Source organism: Phyllobates terribilis, unplaced genomic scaffold, assembly GCF_046119375.1.
Source record: "Phyllobates terribilis strain yellow unplaced genomic scaffold, ASM4611937v1 Scaffold_9__5_contigs__length_417890890, whole genome shotgun sequence".
In the NCBI taxonomy this organism is placed as follows: Eukaryota; Metazoa; Chordata; class Amphibia; order Anura; family Dendrobatidae; genus Phyllobates; species Phyllobates terribilis.
In genome coordinates, this window is record NW_027362769.1 from 281980006 (window position 1) to 282004722 (window position 24717).

The 24717-nt window shown below is 45.1% G+C and overlaps 1 protein-coding gene across 1 annotated transcript in view; it reads right to left on the reverse strand.

The window, feature by feature from the left end:
- SLC40A1 (solute carrier family 40 member 1) overlaps positions 1–24717 on the reverse strand; it is a 145134-nt gene that overhangs the window by 14183 nt on the left and 106234 nt on the right. The window contains exons 5-6 of the mRNA XM_073647838.1: positions 13896–14022; positions 1948–2190 (exon numbers count right to left, since the gene is read on the reverse strand). Coding sequence (XP_073503939.1) covers positions 1948–2190; positions 13896–14022 — 370 coding nt within the window. The remainder of the gene's footprint in view (positions 1–1947; positions 2191–13895; positions 14023–24717) is intronic.

Here is a 24717-nt window from a genome sequence, read left to right on the forward strand (position 1 = left end):
ATCGCAGGTTCAAGTCTCCGAGGAGGACTAAAAAATAATGTAAAAAATGTATATATTTTTAAAAAATATAGAAAAAAAACCCATAAAAATTCAAATCACCCTCCTTTTCCACCTTAAGGATAAGTTCACACGTTGCGTTTTTGGTGCGTTTTTTTTTTCTGCCGCAAAACCTGCTCTCTTGGCAGTGAAGTTACTGCCTCAAAAAAGCAAGTTTTCCTAAGATTTAGCTGCTTTTTTGCAGCATTTTTGCTGCGTGTTTGGTGTGGTTTTTACTGCGGTTTTATTAGTATACATGTGTCTCTTGTGCATGCTGATAAAGTTTAATGCCAAAAAAATAACCTGATTCAACTTCCTCAGGTATTGGCACCAAAAACGCAGCAAAACCTGATACCGGTGTATTTTGCTGCATTTTTGCACAACCCATTGCTTTCAATGGGTGAAAAACGCTGAAAAAACACTGAAAGAAGTGACATGCTGCATTTGGCAAAAACATAGCTCTTTGACAAAACAGTCAGAAAAAAAAAACAAGCTGTGTACATGAGATTTCTGAAATCTCATAGACTTTGCTGGTACTGTAAAGTGCAGCTGATAATTTGCATAAAAAAACGCATAAAAAAATTGCAATGTGTTAATATAGCCTAAAAAGAAAAGGAAAAAACATATTTGGCATCGCCACATCCATACAAGTCAACGTATAGAAATATTTAATCCTGGCAGTAAAGACCATGAAGAAAATAAAAATGCCAGAATTTCATTTTGTTTAGTTACCTCATCTCCCTTAAAAATATTCAGTAAAAGGAGATCAAAATGTTGCATTTACCCAAACTTTGTATAAATAAAAACGCCAGGTTACCACACAAAAAATGAGCCTTCATACACCTCCATCAATGAAAAACTAAAAATTTTACAGGTTTCCAAATTTATTATTTTTTTTTACAAAATTGAGATTTTTTTAGCACATGAATGGAAAAAAATCAAATCAATGCAAGTTTGGCATCATTAAAATGTTACGGGTCTCAAAATTTTTTTTTTACAACTTTTTTTTTTTTTTAGCATATAAAAGGAAAATAATTAAATCAATGCAAGTTTGGCATCACTGGTCTGGACAATCATGTTTCAAGATCATTTTTACAGCACAATGAACACCATAAAAACAAACCCCCAAAAATAATGGCATTTTTTCCACAATTTCATCCCGCTTGGGAGTTTTTTTCCCCATTTTTCAGTATATTGTATGGCAAAATGAATGATGTCATTCAAAACTACAGTGGCCCCACACAAAACAAATCCTTGTATGCTGATGGAAATATAAAAAAAAGTTATGCCTCTTGAAAGAAGGTGATGAAAAAACACAAGTGCAAAAACTGGTCCTTAAAGGGTTATTTAAAAAAACCCACAATGTGGTCTTATAATAATGTATACATATATTTATTCATTTGCGCCAATATAACTCATTTTTAAATCTGCCCCGTTCTGCAGCTGTCATTCCCCAATGGATGCTCCTGTAGGTTCAGTTTACCCACTAAGTTGTGATCCTAGATGAGTGGGTGGGTGGCAGTATCTCTCAGCTGGCTTCCTCCCAGCATAACTCTCCTGTGCCTTCACCTCTGGCAGAGTGTATTCCACCTTTACAATAGACCCTAAGCATCTTTCTGCTACTGTACAGTCCACTGTCCGGCCGGTTTCTTCTTCTGCCATCTGCATAAGTATAGCTGCCTGTGTGTTTTTATGTTATTATTTGAAGGGAAGTGGTCGTTGTATGCTCTCACTCAAAAGTGGGCTCAAATGCTACCCCTAAACAACATCCGCATATTACTTTGCCTCCTCCAGCAAATTGTACAGTAGGTACTATGTATTTCAGTAGGAAGCATTATTTGGACATCTATTAAACCCAAATTCAGTATAAGACTCTTTTTTGGTATTCAAAAGAAACATATCAACTGATACCTTTTATATTTAATTGTTTCAATTCCTGATCATCTTCTTTTTGGCAAGATTTATTTGCCAAGGCTGGTGTCTTTTGGTAAACTTTCCAAAGGAGAAAATATTCTACACACATTGACATCAAGTTCCAACCAGCAATGAATCCACATCCTATGACAGGTGACCCAAAGGTCATTATCTGTCCAACTGCCAATGGAGCCAATATGTTTGTTAGTTGATCGATTCGTCTCACTGTTGCGTTCATGTCTGTCAGTAAAACATAAAAAATAGAGAATAAACTTATCTCAATAAGGCTGAACATAAACATTTACCTAAAGTGAATCTTTTTTGGCATAACTACTAATATACTTAAAATTAGAGATAGGTGGTTCTTCGGCTAGATCAGTAGTCTCTGGCCTCTAGACGTTGCAATGATGACATTGTGACAGCCCAGCTAAGGTCCCGCCGGGGATATGTCAGTGACATATGAGCTCAGCGGCAGCCGGAGCTCCTGCCTCCTGACTTGATTTATAATACTTATTACTGTATTTTTCGGACTATAAGACGCACCGGACCATAAGACGCACCTTGGTTTTAGAGGAAGAAAAATATGTAAACAAAAAATGTGGTCATGATGCCCTGTGATGGAGGAGGGGGTCTGCTGCTGACACTGGTATTGGGGTAATGTCCCCCAATTCTGTTAATATCCTCCATTCTGGTATGTATGGCCCCTCCTCCTGGTATATGTGGCCCCCATCCCATCCTGGTATACGTGGCCCTCATCCCCATCCTGGAATGTATGGTAACCCTTGATCCCCCATCCTGGTATGCATGGCACCCTTTCATCCCCCATCCTGGTAAGCATGGCACCCCTTGATCCCCCATCCTGGTATGCATGGCACCCTTTGATCCCCCATCCTGGTATGCAAGGCACTCCTTGATTCCCCATCCTGGTATTCATGGCACCCCTTTGATCCCCCATCCTGGTATGCATGGCACCCCCTGATCCCCATCCTAGTATTCATGGCACCCCTTGATCCCCCATCCTGGTAGGCATGGCACCCCTTGATCCCCCATCCTGGTATTCATAGCACCCATTGATCCTCCATCCTGGTATGCATGGCACCCCTTAATCACCCATCCTGGTATGCATGGCACCCCCTGATCCCCATTCTAGTATTCATGGCACCCCTTGATCCCCCATCCTGGTATGCATGGCACCCCTTTATCCCCCATCCTGGTATTCATGGCACCCCTTGATCACCCATCCTGGTATGCATGGCACCCTTTGAGCCCCCATCCTGGTATGTATGGCACCCCTTGAGCCCCCACCCTGGTATGCATGCACCCTTTGATCACCCATCCTGGTATGTATGGCACCCCTTGAGCCCCCATCACGCTGCCCCCCAAAAAAATAAACAATCATACTCATCTCCTCTCTCCTCCAGCGCTGTCCCGCTCTGCTGCCAAGACTCTCACTGTGTGAGCCGTGCATGGCATGGCGTGCATGGAATCCCTGCCATGCGCCCTCACACAGTGTGAAATGCTGTGCTGGAATAGCCACTGCTCCCCACGCCGGGACTCTGTGCGTGGGGAGCAGTGACCATTCAGTCTCTTCAATAGCCGGCTCACTGTACCGCAGCGCGGCTCCTGCTGCCGCTCTGCGGTCACATGTGCCTGCTATTAAAGACCATGAATATTCACTACAATCCATGGGAGTAGGTTGTAGGGAATATTCATGAGCTTTAATAGCAGCACTGTGGGTACAGTGTGCCGACTATTAAGGAAAATGAATATTCATTGCTCTCCACGCCCATGGGTAGTAGCAGCTGCTGCCTCCTGTGCCCCGCTGATCTCACGCTGCCGCTCCCCCACACCCACAACCATGCATGGCCATACAGTAAATATAGTATTCGGACTATAAGACGCACCCCCCACTTTCCTCCAAAATTTTGGAGGAAAAAAGTACGTCTTCTAGTCTGAAAATTCCGGTATTTATTTTTAGAGCACCACAGATTCCATGGTGCAGTACATGAGAAGGGGTTACATACAAGATACAAATATAAAATACTGTGAACAAACTTAACAATTACAGACTGGTACAGAAAGGAGAGGTCTCTGCCCTTGAGGGCTTACAGTCTACAGGATAATGGGGAAGGAGACAGTAGGTTGGGCGGGGTGGTTGCGACAGTTCTGGTAGTGGTGAGGTGACAGCGGGGTCATTGCAGGCTGTAAGCTTTCTTTAAAAGATGGGTTTTAAGCGTTGTCTGAAGGGTCTGAGTGTAGTGGATTATCGGACATGTTGGAGAACAGAATTCCAGAGGTGGGGGATACTAGGGAAAAGTCTTGGACGCGATTGGGTGAGGAACGTATGAGTTTGGAGGAGAAAGGGAGGTCTTGGGAGGACTGGAGGTTACGTGTTGAAAAATATTGAGAGGTTAGTTTAGAGATATACAGAGGAGAGAGCTTAAAGGACGCCTTTGTAGTTTGAAGTGGATATGTTGGGGAATTGGGAGCCAATGAAGGGATTTGCAGAGGGGAAAAGCAGAGGAGTAGCATGGAGAGAGGTGGATTAGTCGGGCAGCAGAGTTACTGACAGACTGGAGAGGTGCGAGAGCGTTACCAGGGAGACCACAAAGGAGGATATTGCAGTAGTCGAGGCAGGAGATGATGAGAGCACGCACTAACATTTAGGATGAGCTCAGGGGACTGGAGACAAGGCAAAAACACTTGCTCATATGATAAAACAGGCAAGGAAATGTTTTACCTCAGAGAAATAATCAGCTGTGATCCCATGTTCCCCTATTTCTATACTCTATTTTGCTTCCTCCCCTGCCCAGGAGCTGTGGTATGATCAGACCATGTCCCTGTACGGTGAGACACAGCTATTACACAGTACACAGCAGGGGCACATTTATAAGATTATCGCAGCACAGGAACATTTTATTTACACATCCAATAGTGTAACTTATTATAATTCCAAGATCTATGGATTAAAATGTACTTTTGTTTGTGGGAAAACCTATTTAATGCTGCCTGAACCATGGACAGTAATTCTGAAACATTGACATGTCATCACAGTATGACATTGATATCTACAAGGGAGCCTGCCCTTGATTTTGAATATACAAAATAGATAAGAAACAAGAAGATGATATATGTGTATACATATTTATAAAGAAAATATGTACAGTATATCAGTGCATATATGAAACAGAGTGGAACCCAAAATAACACATACATATATATCTGCTGGAGACGGTATCCAGACCAATTGGTATAAATATACGAAACCAATAAAAAAAAACAAAAAAAAAACGGTCAATAATAAGAATGATATTATAAAGGTAGAAAAAACTCTATTGAAAACATAAGTGGGTATGTGGTGGTAACATAGGAGACAGGCGCGCCGCACACACAGTATATATAAACAATAAAATAACCAATACAAAAAGTGACACGTGCAAAGGGAACCTGTATAGTATAAATGAATAGGTACAATATTTTTACTGACTGTAAAGTCGCATATATAAAAAAAAAATCTATTGTAGCAAAATAGCTAGTAAGATAAGATAAGATAAGATAAAATGCTGAAAGTGCACATCATACAATATGTATGTATATATATCTATTCAGTCACATGTACTGACAAACAAGTACGGCAATTAGAACGCAGCGTTTTGGATGCAGCGAAAATACGCTGCATCCAATGCGCTGCCAGTCCTGATCGTGAGGACATAGCCTTAGGAGGATCGCAGAGATAAGTGTGGCGCCCACCCCAACGTGCGTTTCAATACATACCTTCGTCAGAGGGTAGATATGACGCACCCCTGGGCCTGTGTCGCACAGCGTTGCGCATGCAGGAGCTTACCCGGAGCCGGATCTGTTGAGGGTTGTAGTCTCGTGGCGGTGACCCGGTCCGTGCCCAGGGAGTCAGACTAAGTGGCGTTGTATTAGCGGTAGATGTTGGACGACTACGCCACCCGTTGAATGCAGCAAAGGAGCTGCCGCTGCAGGGCAGACCGCTGAGGCCGGTGGTAGGATTGTGCAGCGTGGTAGTATCACCTCCAACGGGAGGGGTATGGCCTCAGGGCAGCCGACGTGGATGATGGGGGTAGCAGGAATCACTCAGAGACGATGCGGTGTAGTTCAGGGTCTTTACTGGTGATAAAGATAGACCCTCCCGGAGTACTGGCTAGCGATCGGGGCCTGGTCAGTCCTTGAGCAGATGGGATCTCCCCTGGCCAGGCGGAGTTGTATGCCTCCCAAACTGACTGTACTCTTCTGGCTACCTTGCTAGAGGCGGGTATAAGTAGCCCACGTCCCTGAGTGTACCGTGTGGTGCTCACCCGTATGGCCGGTGACTCGGGGCCTTCTAGTGGCGTCCGCTCCACGACGGCGGTGCTGGTCCCACGCGTGTGACCGTGCCTTCTGGATTCTTGGCCAGAGGACCTGAAATCCCCTGCCGGGCGGTTTCTGCTGCTGGGTAAAGATTAGTCCCCACAGCCTCGGACTCCGGGTCCGGTGATAGCTTCTCAGTCAGGGCGAGCTCTGCAGCTGCCAGCCCCTGACTCCTTATAGCACTGCTCCCACAGAGCTCCTGATGTTCTTCTCCTATATCTGCTGCTCTTCTCTGTCTCTACTTCTTCTCTACTCCCTAACCCTGCCTCAGCCCTAGGTTTATATAGGGGAAGTTCTTCCCCTCCCAGGACTGGGCAGGAGGTGTGGCATGCATAGGATCCCTGACCAAGAGACCTCCCACCTGCTCTCAGACATAACATTGCTGTTACTGTGGAAACCAGACCCCTGGGGTGCCACATTCCCCCCTAGTGAAATTTAGTACTCCGGGACTAAACATATTTTTAGAAAAACATAACAAGGTATAAACAATAATAATACAATAAGAAAAACACATAAAGATGGTTACGGCGTGTCCGCAACCGGGTGCAATTTTGAAGAAAAGCAAGGTGTCCATTTCACCAAAACAGGGAGACGTAACCAGGTAGGGGTCTGTCCTGCCCCGAGTCCTTAACAGTCTTTAGTCCATTCCTAGGTTACGCTCCAACCAATTGTACAAGGATTCCCGGTAAACCCACCAAGGACTCCTAAAAATAACTAGAAACACATAATTATTTACAAGTAACAGACAGGTGACCTCAATAAAACAATTTATACATTTCAAATCCTCCAACGTGCGGGTAACTGGCCTCTAGTGGCCCTAGTGGACCTACGGAGCTGACTGTCTGGCCCTGAACTACAGGGTGTAGGAGCTGTCAAGGGTAAACTGGGCAGCTGTTTACGGGCTCTTTGGCTCACTAGGGGTACGGCAGGCTCACTATGAGCAGAGGGTTGATCCTCCTGTTCTGCTTGTGTGGAGTCTGCTGCCTCCTGGACCGGCTGCTCTTCCAGCTCTACCTGTTGCTCCGTAGGCACTTGGGATGCTGGTTGGAGGAACGTGAGGACGGGTACCACAACTGCACCATTGACATGAGTCCAGGACCGAGGGAAGTCTCCGAGCACAGTACTAACCATATCTTCCCTTTCCTCTACGGGTCGAGGGTCTTCTTGCTCTCCTTCTGGGTTCCGTAGCTGTTCGGGACACTTCTTCAGGTGATCCCGGGATACAATGGCTGTGGTTTCCCCTCCGTCTTTACTGATGGTACAAACCTTTGGGTTGTCGTGGCTTGAGGGCAGTACGGTGTACGGGTCCTTCTCCCACTGGTCGTCCAACTTGTGGAGCCGTCTCTTCCTCTTCAAGACCTGCTCTCCGGGTACCAGGGGAACAGCGGGAGCATACTGGTTGTAAGTTTTCTCTTGTCTTTCCCTAGCGAGACATAGACTTCGCTCCACGCTCTCCTGTACTTTCCGGTACTGCTGCTGCCTCTCTGTGTCCCAGTCTGCTTCCGGTGAAGTGTCCTCGGGTGTCAGGACTCCCATCTCCAGGTCAACAGGTAGCTTACCAGGCCGTGCCCTCATTAGGTAAGCCGGGGTACAGTTGGTGGAACCTACAGGGATGTAGTTGTATAGGTCCACCAGGTCGGGCAGCTTCTCAGGCCACAGACTGCGTTCTTCCAGGGGCAACGTTTTCAGAAGATCCATTACCACCTGGTTCATTTTCTCACAAAGTCCATTAGTTTGCGGATGATAGGGTGTCGTCCTTATCTTCCGGCAGCCATACAGATTGCAGAATTCCCGGAAGACCTCCGCTTCAAAGGCAGGTCCCTGGTCCGTCAGCACTTGGTTCGGGTACCCGTGTGGACGGCAGAAGTGCTGCTGGAAGGCTCTAGCTGCTGTTTGAGCTGTTAAGTCCTTAACGGGGACGACAACCAAGAACCGGAAGTAATGATCCACAATGGTTAACGCGTAGACGTAGCCACTTCTGCTTGGGGTCAGTTTTACATGATCCAAGGCTACCAGTTCCAACGGCTGCTTGGTGACGATGGACTGAAGGGGGGTCTTCTGGCTGGCACGGTCCTTCCTTCTTAGGTTGCACGGGCCACAGTCTCTGCACCACCTCTCGATGGTTCCCCTCATGCCTACCCAGTGGAACCGCCCACGCAGCAGGAACTCCAGCTTCTTCCATCCGAAGTGTCCAGCCCCGTCGTGGTATGCCTCCATCACCATGGCTGCATCTCTTCGTGGCACCACTACTTGCCAGATTAGTTCATGCGTCCGGGAGTTAACCATTCTGCGGCACAACTTCCCCTTGTAAAGGAACAGTCGACTCTTCTCAGCCCACAGTTGTTTGGCTTCCTCCGGAGCGTCTGGGTCAAGGCGAGCCTCTGGCCGAGTCAGCATCTCCTTCACCAGTCGGACGGCAGGGTCACTGTCTTGCGTTTCCTCCCAGTTGTAGTGAGGCAAGGGGTTAAACGTAGCGGCTTGCTTACTCCTTACCCGATGGGAATACTGGATAGTCCCATGACGGTGGAACGCGGGGAGTTCGACTTCTTCCAGTCCCTCTGGATCTTCTCCTACGTCCGGTAGGTTTGGCATCCTGGACAGGGCGTCCGCGTTGGTATTGGAGCGTCCTGCCCGGTATTTGATTGTGAACTCGTAGTTGGACAGACGGGCCATCCATCTCTGCTCTAGGGCACCGAGTCTTGCCGTGTCCAGGTGTGTCAACGGGTTGTTATCCGTGTACACGGTGAACCGGGAAGAAGCGAGGTAGTGCTTAAAGCGTTCGGTGACTGCCCACACCACTGCCAGGAACTCTAGCTTAAATGAGCTGTAATTCTCAGGGTTTCTTTCGGTGGGTCGCAGTTTTCGACTGGCGTAAGCGATTACTCGTTCTTTCCCCTGCTGGATCTGGGACAGTACGGCTCCTAGCCCGATGTTACTTGCGTCGGTGTAGAGGATAAAGGGCTGGCTGTAATCAGGGTACGCCAGGATTTCATCCCCCGTGAGGGCCATCTTCAGCTGGCGGAAGGACTCTTCTTCTAACTTCTCCCATTTGAAGGGCGGCTTCTGGTTCTTGGCCTTCCGGGACTGGCCTATCAGGAGGTCCTGCATAGGAGCTGCCTTTTTGGTGAAACCGGGGATGAATCTGCGGTAATAGCCTACCAACCCGAGGAACTGCCGCACTTCCTTTACACTGGAGGGACTTGGCCATTCCTTAATTGCGGTGATCTTATCAGGGTCGGGAGCCACTCCGTCAGCGCTCACCACGTGTCCCAGGTACTGCACCTTTGGTTTTAGGAGGTGACACTTGGAGGGTTTTACCTTTAGGCCGTAGTTTGCCAGAGCTTCGAACACTTCCGCCAAGTGTTTCAGGTGGTCCTCATAAGTCTTGGAATATACGATGACATCGTCCAGGTACAACAGGACCGTCTCGAAGTTTTTGTGGCCCAGACAGCACTCCATTAATCGTTGAAAGGTTCCTGGTGCGTTACAGAGTCCGAACGGCATGCAGGTAAACTCGCTAAGTCCCATCGGGGTGGTGAATGCGGTCTTCTCCCGGTCCGCCTCTGCTACAGGAACCTGCCAGTACCCACTAGTGAGATCCAAGGTAGAGAAGAAGTTAGCAGATCTTAAAGAAGCCAAAGACTCCTCTATTCTTGGTAAGGGGTACGCATCCTTGTGTGTGATACGGTTGATTTTCCGGTAATCTACACACATCCTCATGGTGTTGTCTTTCTTTTTGACTAAGACTAGTGGAGCTGCCCAGGGGCTACAGCTATCCCTGATCACCCCAGCCTCCTTCATGTCCCTAAGCATCCCCTTGGCGTGTTGGTAGTGTGCAGGGGGTACGGGTCGATACCTCTCTTTTATGGGAAGATGGTCTCCCGTGGGGATGCGGTGTTCTACCCCCTTGACTCGCCCGAAGTCTAACGGGTGTTTACTAAACATTCTCTCGTACTCTTGAACCACCCGATAGACTCCCTGTCTCTGGTGTGAGGGAGTGGAGTCAGTACCCAAATGTAGTTGCTGACACCAGTCCTCCATTGTTTCCTTAGAGCCGTTACTTTCCTCCGGGGAAGATGGAGGCAAGGGTTCTACGGACTGTATGGAATTTTGATTGATGGTATACAATTTGGCTAGCGTGGCATACCAGGGCAGGTACACTTCCCTCTTCCCGATATTTATTATGCGAACGGGCACCCTCCCATGGCGTACATTGACCACCCCCCGTGCTGTCAAAATGGTGGGCCTACTGTCTGAGTAAACTGGTTCTACCATTGCCTGGTAATCTCTACCTCTCAGACCAATAGCTGCCCGGCACCAAATCATCATTTCACTTTTTGGGGGCATGGCAATAGAGAAAGGGTCACACATTCTTACGCTACCAATCTCACCACCGGAGAGTTCTATCTGTTGCCGTCGCATCAGTGCCCGGATCTCTTTCTGGAGCACTCGCTGCTGGCCGGAGCTGGCGTTCTTGGCAACCTGCTGTAAAAGGAAAATCACCTCTGCAAGACAATTTTCAATTACATTAGTTCCTAGAGTTATCTTTGGGTGACTCTCGTGCTTGTCAATGTCTACAATGATCAGTCCCTGTGCCGCCAGTTCAACTCTACCGATTTTAATGGTCACCTCTTTAAATCCAATCTGTGGCACGGGCTGACCATTGCTGGCGATGATACTCAAATCGTCGTCAGGGTAGCGGGTGATATCCGAGTCATTCCAGTACTGCTTGAAGAGCACGTACGGGATAGTGGTAACCTGTGACCCGGTGTCCAGTAGGGCACTCATAGGGATGCCATCCAGTACCACAGGCAAGACTGGACGTCCTCCCATATATTTGTCGCGCCAGTTCGATGGGCCTGATGATCTTTTTCCTGGGGTTTGGCCCTCTACCCCAGGTTGTGCCAGTTTAAAGGACAGTACCTTGCCATATGTCCGGGTTGATTGCAGCGGCGGCAGATGGGTTGTCCGTCCTCGTTGTATCGGTCGCTGGGTCTTCCTCTGGCCGGTGGGGTCCTCCTTGGTCGACGCCACGGGATGTCCTCCGGTCCGGATGCCAGCTGGATCTTCCCTGGAGTGGAAACCTGTAAAGACTGCACAGTTCGGGTTAGCGCGGCAACGCTTTTAGCTAGCTCTTGGACCTGATGGTGCAGGTCTGGAGCCGGGTCATTGTTCAAAGCCTGTGCATCAGCTCCCACAGGCCCTGCCGACAAGGGCGCCGCCTCCTGGTGGTAAGTGGTAGTGGGGCGTCTGTGGGTCACAACGCCACCTGGTGCCGGTTCTCGGAGCACCCGGATGGCTCTGTCCTTGAACTGTGCAAATCCCAGATGAGGGTCCTGTAAGGCCATTGCCCGCAACTGGGTTCGGTGGGCATTGCAATATAAACCCTCTATAAATTGTTCAGTCAACAGCCTGTCCTCGTCTCCCACGCCGTCAGGGTCGGTCTGCTTAATGGCTCTCAGGGCCTCTTGTAGGTTCAGGGCATAGTCCCTTATACTCTCGTGTGCTCGCTGCTTGCACCCATAGAATCTAAGCTTGATCTCGGCTGAGGTGCGGGTATCAAAGGTGTCCCTCAGCCGGGTTAGTATCCCTGCAACAGTCCTCCCCCCAGGTGGCCAGGACTTTACCTCCCTTTGGGCTGCCCCGGTTAATTGGGCCACCAGGATGCTCACTTTTTGCTCTTCTGTGAGGGGGTACACCTGGAAGAGGCTATCCAGCTTTTCTCTAAAGTCATGCAGGGTATGTGACTCCCCTGAGTACTGGGGTAGCCAGGCCGCTCCCGGGATATAGGGCATGGTGAAAGGCATGACTGCAGCAGCGGTGGCGCTGGCGGGGGTTGAGGCAGTGAAGCTCTCCTCCGTATCCGACATCTTCCTCCCCCCTAGTGGACCGTGGCCTACCTTGCGATGATCCTCTTCCGTAGGCCGCGGCTCCGCAGTGGATCGTCAGGGTTGAGGACCTTCCGTCGCGCTCCTGTGACGTCGGCGTCTGCTGGGCTCCTTCCAGGACCTTACGCAACGTCCGGACGTGAGGCGGGGCTTCAGTTCTCGCGCGCTTTCGGAGTCCACGCCCCCCTTCTTCCCGCGCGGCGTCTTCAAGATTGCGTCCAACGGCGGGAAAACTCCACGGATGGCGGGAAGAAGGCAGAAGATGGCGCCGGATGGCGGGAAAACTTCGCGGATGGCGGGAAGAAGGTAGAAGATGGCGCCGGATGGCGGGAAACCTCCACGGATGGCGGGAATCTTCACCACTGGTAAGTTTGAACAGTCTTTTTCAGGCACGCAGTACCCGGTGGTTGCGGGCACGAAATCCTGCCGACTACGCCAAAAGTTGACGCACCCCTGGGCCTGTGTCGCACAGCGTTGCGCATGCAGGAGCTTACCCGGAGCCGGATCTGTTGAGGGTTGTAGTCTCGTGGCGGTGACCCGGTCCGTGCCCAGGGAGTCAGACTAAGTGGCGTTGTATTAGCGGTAGATGTTGGACGACTACGCCACCCGTTGAATGCAGCAAAGGAGCTGCCGCTGCAGGGCAGACCGCTGAGGCCGGTGGTAGGATTGTGCAGCGTGGTAGTATCACCTCCAACGGGAGGGGTATGGCCTCAGGGCAGCCGACGTGGATGATGGGGGTAGCAGGAATCACTCAGAGACGATGCGGTGTAGTTCAGGGTCTTTACTGGTGATAAAGATAGACCCTCCCGGAGTACTGGCTAGCGATCGGGGCCTGGTCAGTCCTTGAGCAGATGGGATCTCCCCTGGCCAGGCGGAGTTGTAGGCCTCCCAAACTGACTGTACTCTTCTGGCTACCTTGCTAGAGGCGGGTATAAGTAGCCCACGTCCCTGAGTGTACCGTGTGGTGCTCACCCGTATGGCCGGTGACTCGGGGCCTTCTAGTGGCGTCCGCTCCACGACGGCGGTGCTGGTCCCACGCGTGTGACCGTGCCTTCGGGTTTCTTGGCCAGAGGACCTGAAATCCCCTGCCGGGCGGTTTCTGCTGCTGGGTAAAGATTAGTCCCCACAGCCTCGGACTCCGGGTCCGGTGATAGCTTCTCAGTCAGGGCGAGCTCTGCAGCTGCCAGCCCCTGACTCCTTATAGCACTGCTCCCACAGAGCTCCTGATGTTCTTCTCCTATATCTGCTGCTCTTCTCTGTCTCTACTTCTTCTCTACTCCCTAACCCTGCCTCAGCCCTAGGTTTATATAGGGGAAGTTCTTCCCCTCCCAGGACTGGGCAGGAGGTGTGGCATGCATAGGATCCCTGACCAAGAGACCTCCCACCTGCTCTCAGACATAACATTGCTGTTACTGTGGAAACCAGACCCCTGGGGTGCCACAGATACTTTATTGGTTTTATGTACTGTGTGTACACCTGTCTTCTACCACCACACACCCACTTATGTTTTCAATTTTTTTCTATTGTTATAAGATCATTCTTATTATTCTTAATTTTTTAGGATTTCTATTGGTTTTGTTGCTTGTTTTACACTGCCTGTTGTTGACTGCGAAGATCAATTTAGACTGTATGTTACACAGTTCTTTATATTTTATATCATACTTGAATAGTATTAAATCTTACCTGCTAATTTGCTCCTGTCATCTCCAGCAACAACAACAATCCAGTCCCTCTGTATAGTGATTGCTGTAGCTGTGCTGGCCAGATTTGCAATGTTTGCTATAGTAATAACCAGGATGTAGCAGACGGTCTGCATTAGAAACACAACATAAATGAAGAGTTAGATGCCACTTATATCTTGCATATAAATAATAAAGAAGATTATTATTTTTGTGAAAGAAATATGACAAACTTCAACAGAGCTTTAAAATATACTTTCTAAAACAACTTTTTAAAAAGAAAACTGTCTCTCATTGAAGAGACATGGGGGCTTGATCCATCAAGGCCGGCGTTGTTCACACCAGTCTTGATGAGAGGTTGTGCTGGAGTCAGACGCTCCTGATTCATGAAAAGGCATCAGACAAGTGGCGTACACCTTTGGATGCGCCTTGCCCCAAATCCTACTCCAATCTCTGCTGGAGTAAAATTTGTAGCTTAATGAACCACACCGGTCATCATGAATTTGAAGAGCGGTGGGCGCCTTGCCCCCATCCACTCATTTTTCCGGAGCCATGAGAAATTGGCGTGAAGATGCCAGAAATCATAACATTTAGGCGCAGCTTCGAATTGTGCGACTTTTCAAAGCTTTTCCACCAGAATTCTGGCGTGAAAGCTTTGATGAATTGGACACAGTGTATGAAGACCTTTTTATAAGCAATGCTAAAAGAGTAAATATATGCAATTAAGCCCTTCTCCTGGAGTAAAAAAGCTATATTATACCAACCAAAATAACAAACAAATAAACAAAATTGGCCAGTTATTATCTAGCGCAATTTCAATATGGTGATGTCAGAAAAATAGGACAAAATTAATGATGTGCGTTTCTGCACAGGAAAAACAAATGGTAAGGTGTTGGGAAAGTTGGGTCTTCGGGACAAATGGAGGCTTCAACACCTTTATGAAAAATAACTCTCTTGTTATTCTAAAGCAGGCAGATGTCATTTGGTCTGGCCCTCCGGCAGACTCCTTATGGGCCGCATTGCTTAGGCCACCATTCCAGTTTTTCAGGCCTTTAATTTTCCTACAGAGTGTGCACACACACACCCAGAATTCACTACTGAATGCCACTGTGGCGCACGCAAATCTGGGATGTCCGACACTGGCCAGTGCTAGGACGTGCTTTGTGGCCATGGTTGGTTGCGCACTGCTCTCCTGCCCCGCTACTGACTCCTATGCAGCAGTCTCAGTGTCTCCTATGTGATGTACATACAGCAGTCTTAGTGTCTCCTATGTGATGTACATACAGCAGTCTTGCTGTTCATGTGATGTATACAGTAGTCTTAGTGTATTTTATGTTTACTTTATTCTTAATGTATCGTATGTCATGTATTTACAGCAGTCTCAGTGTATCGTATGTGATGTACATACAGTAGTCTGTGTATACTATGTGATATACATATATATAGTACAGACCAAAAGTTTGGACACACCTCCTTATTTAAAGATTTTTCTGTATTTTCTTGACTATGAAAATTGTACATTCACACTGAAGGAATCAAAACTATGAATTAACACATGTGGAATTATATACTTAACAAAAAAGTGTGAAACAACGGAAAATATGTCTTATATTCTAGGTTCTTCAAAGTAGCCACCTTTTGCTTTGATGACTGCTTTGCACACTCTTGGCATTCTCTTGATGAGCTTCAAGAGGTAGTCACCGGAAATGGTCTTCCAACAATCTTGAAGGAGTTCCCAGAGATGCTTAGCACTTGTTGGCCCTTTTGCCTTCACTCTGCGGTCCAGCTCACCCCAAACCATCTCGATTGGGTTCAGGTCTGGTGACTGTGGAGGCCAGGTCATCTGGCGTAGCACCCCATCACTCTCCTTCTTGGTCAAATAGCCCTTACACAGCCGGGAGGTGTGTTTGGGGTCATTGTCCTGTTGAAAAATAAATGATGGCCCAACTAAATGCAAACCGGATGGAATAGCTTGCCGCTGCAAGATGCTGTGGTAGCCATGCTGGTTCAGTATGCCTTCAATTTTGAATAAATCCCCAACAGTGTCACCAGCAATGGACCCCCACACCATCACACCTCCTCCTCCATGCTTCACGGTGGGAACCAGGCATGTAGAGTCCATCCATTCACCTTTTCTGTGTCGCGCAAAGACACAGTGGTTGGAACCAAAGACCTCAAATTTGGACTCATCAGACCAAAGCACAGATTTCCACTGGTATAATGTCCATTCCTTGTGTTCTTTAGCCCAAACAAGTCTCTTCTGCTTGTTGCCTGTCCTTAGCAGTGGTTTCCTAGCAGCTATTTTACCATGAAGGCCTGCTGCTCAAAGTCTCCTCTTAACAGTTGCTGTAGAGATGTGTCTGCTGCTAGAACTCTGTGTGGCATTGACCTGGTCTCTAATCTGAGCTGCTGTTAACCTGCGATTTCTGACGCTGGTGACTCGGATAAACTTTTCCTCAGAAGCAGAGGTGACTCTTGGTCTTCCTTTCCTGGGGCGGTCCTCATGTGAGCCAGTTTCTTTGTAGCGCTTGATGGTTTTTGCAACTGCACTTGGGGACACATTCAAAGTTTTCCCAATTTTTCAGACTGACTGACCTTCATTTCTTAAAGTAAAGATGGCCACTCGTTTTTCTTTACTTAGAATTTGTATTATGGCAAGAAAAAAGCAGCTAACAGTCTATTCACTATGACTATCAGCTGTGTATCCACCATACTTCTGCACAACACAACTGATGGTCCCAACCCCATTTATAAGGCAAGAAATCCCACTTATTAAACCTGACAGGGCACACCTGTAAAGTGAAAACCATTTCCGGTGACTACCTCTTGAAGCTCATCAAGAGAATGGCAAGAGTGTGCAAAGCAGTCATCAAAGCAAAAGGTGGCTACTTTGAAGAACCTAGAATATAAGACATATTTTCAGTTGTTTCACACTTTTTTGTTAAGTATATAATTCCGCATGTGTTAATTCATAGTTTTGATGCCTTCAGTGTGAATGTACAATTTTCATAGTCATGAAAATACAGAAAAATCTATAAATGAGAAGGTGTGTCCAAACTTTTGGTCTGTACTGTACATCACATAGGAGACACTAGGTGATGTATATAAAGCCATCTTGGTGTCTCCTATGTGATGTATACAGCAGACCTCTCACTGCTTGAATTGTATAAACATTACGTGAGAAGTGATGAAATTCCCACTTTGAATAGGAGACATACAGTTGAAACCCGGACTTTACATACACTAAATAAAAAGACATATATGCATGTTTTTCTCAATATCGGACATGAAATCATAATAAACCTTTCCCGTTTTAGGTCAATTAGGATTACCATATTTTTTAGTATTTGCCAAATGCCAGACTAACGAGAGAGAGAATGGTTTAAGGCATTTTTATTACTTACTGCAAAGTCAAAAGATTACATACATTTCATTAGTATTTGGTACCATTGCCCTTAAACTGAATGACTTGGGTCAAACATGTGGGATATCCTTCCACAAGCTTCTCACAATAGTTGGTCGGAATTTGGGCCCATTACTCCTGACAAAACTGGTGTAACTGATCCAGGTTTGTAGGTCGCCTTGCTCGCACCTGCCTTTTCAGCTTTGCCTATAAATTTTCAATAGGATTGAGTTCAGGGCTTTGTGATGGCCACTCCAAAACATTGACTTTGTTATCCTTAAACCACTTTGTTACCATTTTGGAAGTATGCTTCGGGTCTCATGATGCCATCTATTTTTTGTGAAGTGCACCAGTCCCTCCTGCAAGAAAATAACCCCACAACATGATGCTGCCACTCCCGTGTGTTTCACAGTTGGGATGGTGTTTTAAGGCTTCAAAGCTTCTCCCTTTTTCCTCCAAACATAACGATAGTCATTATGCCCAAAAACTTCAATTTTAGCTTCATCAGACTACTGGACATGTCTCCAAAAATTAAGGTCTGTGTTCCTGTGTGCATTTGCAAACATTAATCTGGCTTTTTTAAGTTTCTTTTGGAGTAATGGCGTCTTCCTAGCAGAGTGGCCTTTCAGTCCATGTTGATACAGTACTCGTTTCACTGTGGATATTGACACAATCTCACCAGCTTCCGCGATAATCTTCACAAGGTCTTTTGCTTTTGTCCTTGGGTTGATATGCACATGTCGGACCAAAGCACGTTCATCTCTGGGACACAGAACCCTTCTCCTTCCTGAGCGGTATCAGAAGCTTCCAAACACATGACATCATCATATGGGCAGACCAGAATTGTTTAAAGGCATAGTAATCTTAGTGTATGTAAACTTTTGACATTACAGTAAGCAATAAATATGCCTTAAAACATTCTCTCTCTCATTATTCTGGCATTTGGCAAATATTAAAAATTATGGTAATGCTAATTGACCTAAAAAGGGAAAGGTTTATTTTGATTTCATGTCAGATATTGAGAAAAACATGCACATGTGTCTTTTTATATGTATAGTGTATGTAAACTTCTGGTTTCAACTGTACATATGCATTTGTATTAGGAAAAACTTACTGCTGCAAGCAGGTCTTTTCTAAATTTACCATTGTAAATAGTCCACTGCGCTCCAGACTGACAGAAACCTGGAAAAGTAGTTGCAAAGAGCAACATCATTAACCCCTTCGCAACCTTGGGTTTTGTCGTTTTTTGCTCCCCTTGTTCCCAGAGCCATAGCGTTTTTATTTTTTGGACAATATGGCCATGTGAGGGCTTATTTTTTGCGGGACAAGTTGTACTTTTCAACGCCATTACTAGTATTACCATATCGTGTACGGGAAAACGGGAAAAAAATTCCAAGTGCGGTAAAATTGCAAAAAAAGTGCAATACCACAGTTGTTTTTTATTTATTATTTACCACGTTCACTGAATGCTAAAACTGACCTGCCATTCTTATTCTCCAGGTCATTACGAGTTCGTAGACACCAAACATGTATAGGTTATTTTATATTTAAGTGGTGAAAAAAAATTCCAAAATTTGGTAAAAAAAAAAAAATAGCGCCATTTTCCGTGACCTGTAGCGTCTCCATTTTTCGTGATCTGGGGCTGGGTGAGGGCTTATTTTTTGCGCTCCGGGCTGACGTTTTTATTGATAACATTTTGGGGTAGATCCGATGTTTTGATCGCCCGTTATTGCATTTTATTGCAATTTTGCGGCGACCAAAAAACGTAATTCTGGCGTTTAGAATTTTTTTCTCGTTACACCGTTTACCGATCGGATTAATTCTTTTTTTATATTGATAGATCGGGCGATTCTGAACGTGGCGATACCAAATATGTGTATGTGTTTTTTTTTTTTTATATTTTATTTTGAATGGGGCGAAAGGGGGGTGATTTAAACTTTTATATTTTTTTTATATTTTTAAAAACATTTTTTTTTCACTTACTGCATGCTTCAATAGTCTCCATAGGAGACTAGAAGCAGCAGTTGTCTGATCGTCTCTGCTACATACAGGGGACGAGCAGATCCCCTGCATGCAGCAGAAATGGTCCTGTGCTATGAGCGCCGACCACTAGGTGGCGCTCATAGCGACCAGATCATGACAACCAAAGGCGTCTGCTGCAGACCTTGGGTTGTCATGCACGCCCATCGGCGACCCGCGATCACGTGACGGGGTCGCCGATGGGCGGGGCTTATGACGCGCAACCCGGAAGCGCGCGTTAAATGCCGCTGTCGGAGATTGACAGCGGCATTTAAAATGTTAACAGCCGCGGGTGGATCGCGATTCCACCTGCGGCTGTTGCGGGCACATGTCAGCTGTAAGAATCAGCTGACATGTGCTCGGTTCAGTGAGGGCTCAGCGCAGCAGCCCTCACTGAACCGGGGGTACGCAAATGTGCGTACTAAGACGTCATGGATTGGAAAGGGGTTAATACCACCTAACATCATATGTCTCACCAAAGAGAAACAGTTCCAGTCATCACATAAGGTTGAGTTAATTAAATGTATGACCAGTATAATTGTTAAGTTGCTAATTTTATATGGCCCTTGAATGATGATATGAATTACCAAATAGACCTACACAGAAAAAAGGTTTCCCACCGCTGCTCTAAAAGATCTGAATGCATTTCCGGAAATTATATGGTTTTTGTTCCATATAGATTCACATATTGGTATATATCAGCATATACAGGTGCATCTCACAAAATTAGAATATCATCAAAAAGTTAATTTATTTCAGTTCTTCAATACAAAAAGTGAAACTGATATACTATATAGAGTCATTACAAACAGAGTGATCTATTTCAAGTGTTTATTTCTGTTAATGTTGATGATGATGGCTTACAGCCAATGAAAACACAAAAGTCATTAACTCAGTAAATTAGAATACTTTATAACAACAGCTTGAAAAATGTTTTTAAAATCCGAAATGTTGGCCTAATGAAATGTATGTTCAGTAAATGCACTCAATACTTGGTCAGGGCTCCTTTTGCATCAATTACTGCATCAATTCGGCGTGACATGAAGGCGATCAGCCTGTGGCACTGCTGAGGTGTTATGGAAGCCCAGGTTGCTTTGATAGCAGCCTTCAGCTCGTCTGCATTGCTGGGTCTGGTGTCTCTTATCTTCCTCTTGACAATACCCCATAGATTCTCTATGGGGTTAAGGTCAGGCGAGTTTTCTGGCCAATCAAGCACAGTGAAACTGTTGTTTTTAAACCAGGTATTGGTACTTTTGGCAGTGTGGACAGGTGCCAAGTCCTGCTGGAGAATGAAATTTCTATCTCCCAAAAGCTTGTCGGCAGAGGGAAACATGAAGTGCTCTAAAATTTCCTGGTAGACGGCTGCGCTGACTTTGGTCTTGATAAAACACAGTGGACCTACACTAGCAGATGACATGGCTCCCCAAACCATCACTGATTGTGGAAACTTCACACTAGACCTCAAGCAGCTTGGATTGTGGCCTCTCCACTCTTCCTCCAGACTCTGGGACCTTGATTTCCAAATGTAAATTGGAACTCTGGGACCTTGTGGAGGGTGTCAATGACTGCCTTCTGGACATCTGTCAAGTCAGCAGTCTTCCCCATGATTGTGGAGCCTACGGAAACAGACTAAGGGGCCTTTTTAAGCGCTTAGGAAGCCTTTGCAGGTGTTTTTGTTAATTATTTAAATTTACTGAGATAATGACTTGTGCGTTTTCATTGGCTGTAAGCCATAATCATCAACATTAACAGAAATAAACACTTGAAATAGATCACTCTGTATGTAATGACTGTATAATATATGAGTTTCACTTTTTGTATTGAAGAACTGAAATAAATGAACTTTTTGATGATATTCTAAATTTGTGAGATGCACCTGTAGTGTTTATAAAACAAATATCATGTGAAGTAAGGAAAAAGGCTATGTGCCCACGATGCAGAAATCCTCCGGATTTCTCCTGAGCGTTTCGGCATCTCCCTGGCAGAAAAAAAGCATGCGGATTTTATATGCGTTTTTTCTGCCAGGGACAAGTATTTGTGAAGCATTTTTAGCATGCGATTTCACATGCTTTTGTCAAGCGCTTTCCAAGCGATTTTAGCATCACTTGGAAACGTGCTTGAAAGTTGGTCACACGATATAAATCCATGCAACCGGCATGGATTTATATTGTGTGACCAACATAGTGTTAAAAAAAAAGAATTAGAACGTAAAAAATAAAAAATAACCTTATACTCACCTTTCTGGCGGCCTCGGTCTGCTCCCAGCGTCGCGGATTTGCATTGCAGTAAATGGCAGACCTATTAGAAGCTATTTTAATGCGTTTTCGCATTGACAATACGCTGCAAAAACGCATTTAAATTGCTTCGTGTGCACATAGCCTAAGAGTTAGGAGTCTGGCAAACTAGTTGGGACTTAATGTAGGATAGGGCAGTGAATTTATAGCATTGAACTTATATGCAAATCAGCATTGCAGATACTAGCTGTGTGGAGCTAAGATAAGCAGTTTGATAGCCATTGTGCTACCATAAAGCGCTGATGTTAACTGCCGCTACACCTATGAGCTGTTGGGGGTGAATAAAGTAACCTAATAGATACTAGTATACTATATAAACTGATATTAATCCATTTAATTGATTACAGGTGTGATTTGCTCTGAGGGTTTTCGCTAATCACACTTGCGAGTAGAAAAAACAGTTAGATAGCCGTTGTGCTATAGTACTGACCTAATTGAGTTCACAAAAGCAGGGCAGATGTGAACTAACACTGAGGATAGTACATCGTAATGCTGGACAGTCATTGTGCCATCGTTACAATTGAATTTAACTGAATAAAATCAGTGCAGTTGTCAACCAGCACTGATAAAATATATGGAATTTGTGGATAGTCTCTGGCTACGGTGCCCTCATTCCATCAGTGAGTAGTGTGGCCAGACAAACATTTAGGCTAAGTGCCCACGATGCAGAAATGTTCCGGATTTTTCCTGAGCGTTTCTACATCTCCCTGGCAGAAAAAAAAGCAGCCTTAGTCCGTATAGCTGGTTGAATACCACTTGTGGGGAAGCACATAGTTAGTTTATACACACGTGGTCAAAATTGTTGGTACCCCTCGTTTAATGAAAGAAAAACCCACAATGGTCACAGAAATAACTTGGATCTGGCAAAAGTAATAATAAATAAAAAATCTATGAAAATTAACAAATGAAAGTCAGACATTGCTTTTCAACCCTGCATCCACAGAATTAAAAAAAAAATTAAACTCATGAAATAGGCATGGACAGAAATGATGGTACTCTTAACTTAATATTTTGTTGTACAACCTTTTGAGGCAATCACTGCAATCAAACGATTCCTGTAACTGTAAATGAGACTTCGGCACCTCTCGACAGGTATTTTGGCCCACATCTCATGAACAAACTGCTCCAGTTGTCTCGTGTTTTTGAAGGTAGCCTTTTCCAGATGGCATGTTTCAGCTCTTTCCAAAGATGCTCAATAGGATTTAGGTCAGGGCTCAGAGAAGGCCACTTCACAATAGTCCAATATTTTCCTCTTAGCCATTCTTGGGTGTTTTCAGCTGTGTGTTTTGGGTCATTATCCTGTTGCAAGACCCATGACCTGCGACTAAGACCAATCTTTCTGACACTGGGCAGTACATTTCTAGAATCCCTTGACAGTCTTGCGATTTCATTGTACCCTGCACAGATTCAAGACACCCTGTACCAGATGCAGCATGGCAGCCCCAGAACATAACAGAGCCTCCTCCATGTTTCACAGTAGGGACAGTGTTCTTTTCTTGATATGCTTCATTTTTCTGTCTGTGAACATAGAGCTGATGTCCCTTGCCAAAAACTTCCATTTTTGTCTCATCTGTCCATAGGACATTCTCCCAGAAGCTTTGTGGCTTGTCAACATGTAGTTTGGCAAATTCCAGTCTGGCTTTTTTATGATTTTTTTTCAACAATGGTGTTCTCCTTGGTCGTCTCCCATGAAGTCCACTTTGGATCAAACAACGACGGAAGGTGCGATCTGACACTGATGTTCCTTGAGCTTGAAGTTCACCTTTAATCTCTTTAGAAGTTTTCCTGGGCTCTTTTGTTACCATTCGTATTATCCGTCTCTGATTTGTCATCAATTTTCTTTCTGCGGCCACGTCCAGGGAGGTTGGCTACAGTCCCATGGATCTTACATTTCTGAATAATAAGTGCAACTGTAGTCACAGGAACATCAAGCGGCTTGAAGATGGTCTTATAACCTTTACCTTTAACATACTTGTCTATAATTTTCTTTCTAATCTCCTGAAACAACTCTTTCCTTTTCTTCGTCTGGTCCATGTTGAGTGTGGTACACACCATGTCACCAAACAGCACAGAGAGTATGTGTAGCCCTATATACAGGCCCACTGACTGATTACAAGATTGTAGACACCTGTGATGCTAATTAGTGAACACAACTTGATTTAACATGTCCCTTTTGTCACATTATTTTCAGGGGTACCATCATTTCTGTCCAGACCTATTTCATGAGTTTAATTTTTTTGAAAATTCTGTGGCAGCAGGGTTGAAAAGCAATGTCTAACTTTCATTTGTTCACTTTCATAGATTTTTAATTTATTATTACTTTTGTTAGATTCAAGTTATTTCTGTGACCATTAATATGTTTTCTTTCATTAAACGAGGGGTACCAACAATTTTGACCACGTGTGTAAATAAAGGATTGTAAAATTCTTAAAAAATTTAATTGAAAATTCCCATTCAAATGTCTGGGTCTTTTGGACCTTAAAGTTGTTAATACAGCACGTAATATTAAATAAGAGAGTGCTAGGATTATGTGTTTTTTAAAATTGCAGCTATAGTTGTTATAAACACTATATGCTGATATATACCAATATGTGAATGGGATATATTCTTCAAGACCCTAACTGTCCCCTATTTTTGATTTTGATACTAAGATATGAATAATCTTTTATTCAATTGATTATTATTTGATTTTAACTATCTACAATAAAATTTTAATTTTAATATTTACTCCCATTGGATTAGTGAATATATTTTTAAGTTTATTTTTTGGAGATATAATTAATTTTTTTGTGCCGTGAACGGGAAAAGGGTGCAATTAAATTAAGTACAGCGGCCTCCCAGGTTGTTGATACTGAATCTGCTTTTATCGCTGACGCTTCAACTGTTCTGTAAAAGGTTTGTCAATAGGTGCAGATAGGATATTAGAATTTATTATAAATCCATGCCCTACAGTACAAACCTAATTTGAAAACATTATTTTTTGGAGGAAGTAAAGGCCAGAAAGTTTTTAGCTACAATTATTTTCAATCAGGAGGCATCTGAACCAATTGTTGCTATACAGTCTCTAGCCGGTCAGTTGTTTCTGATACTATTATGCAGGTATTTAGATG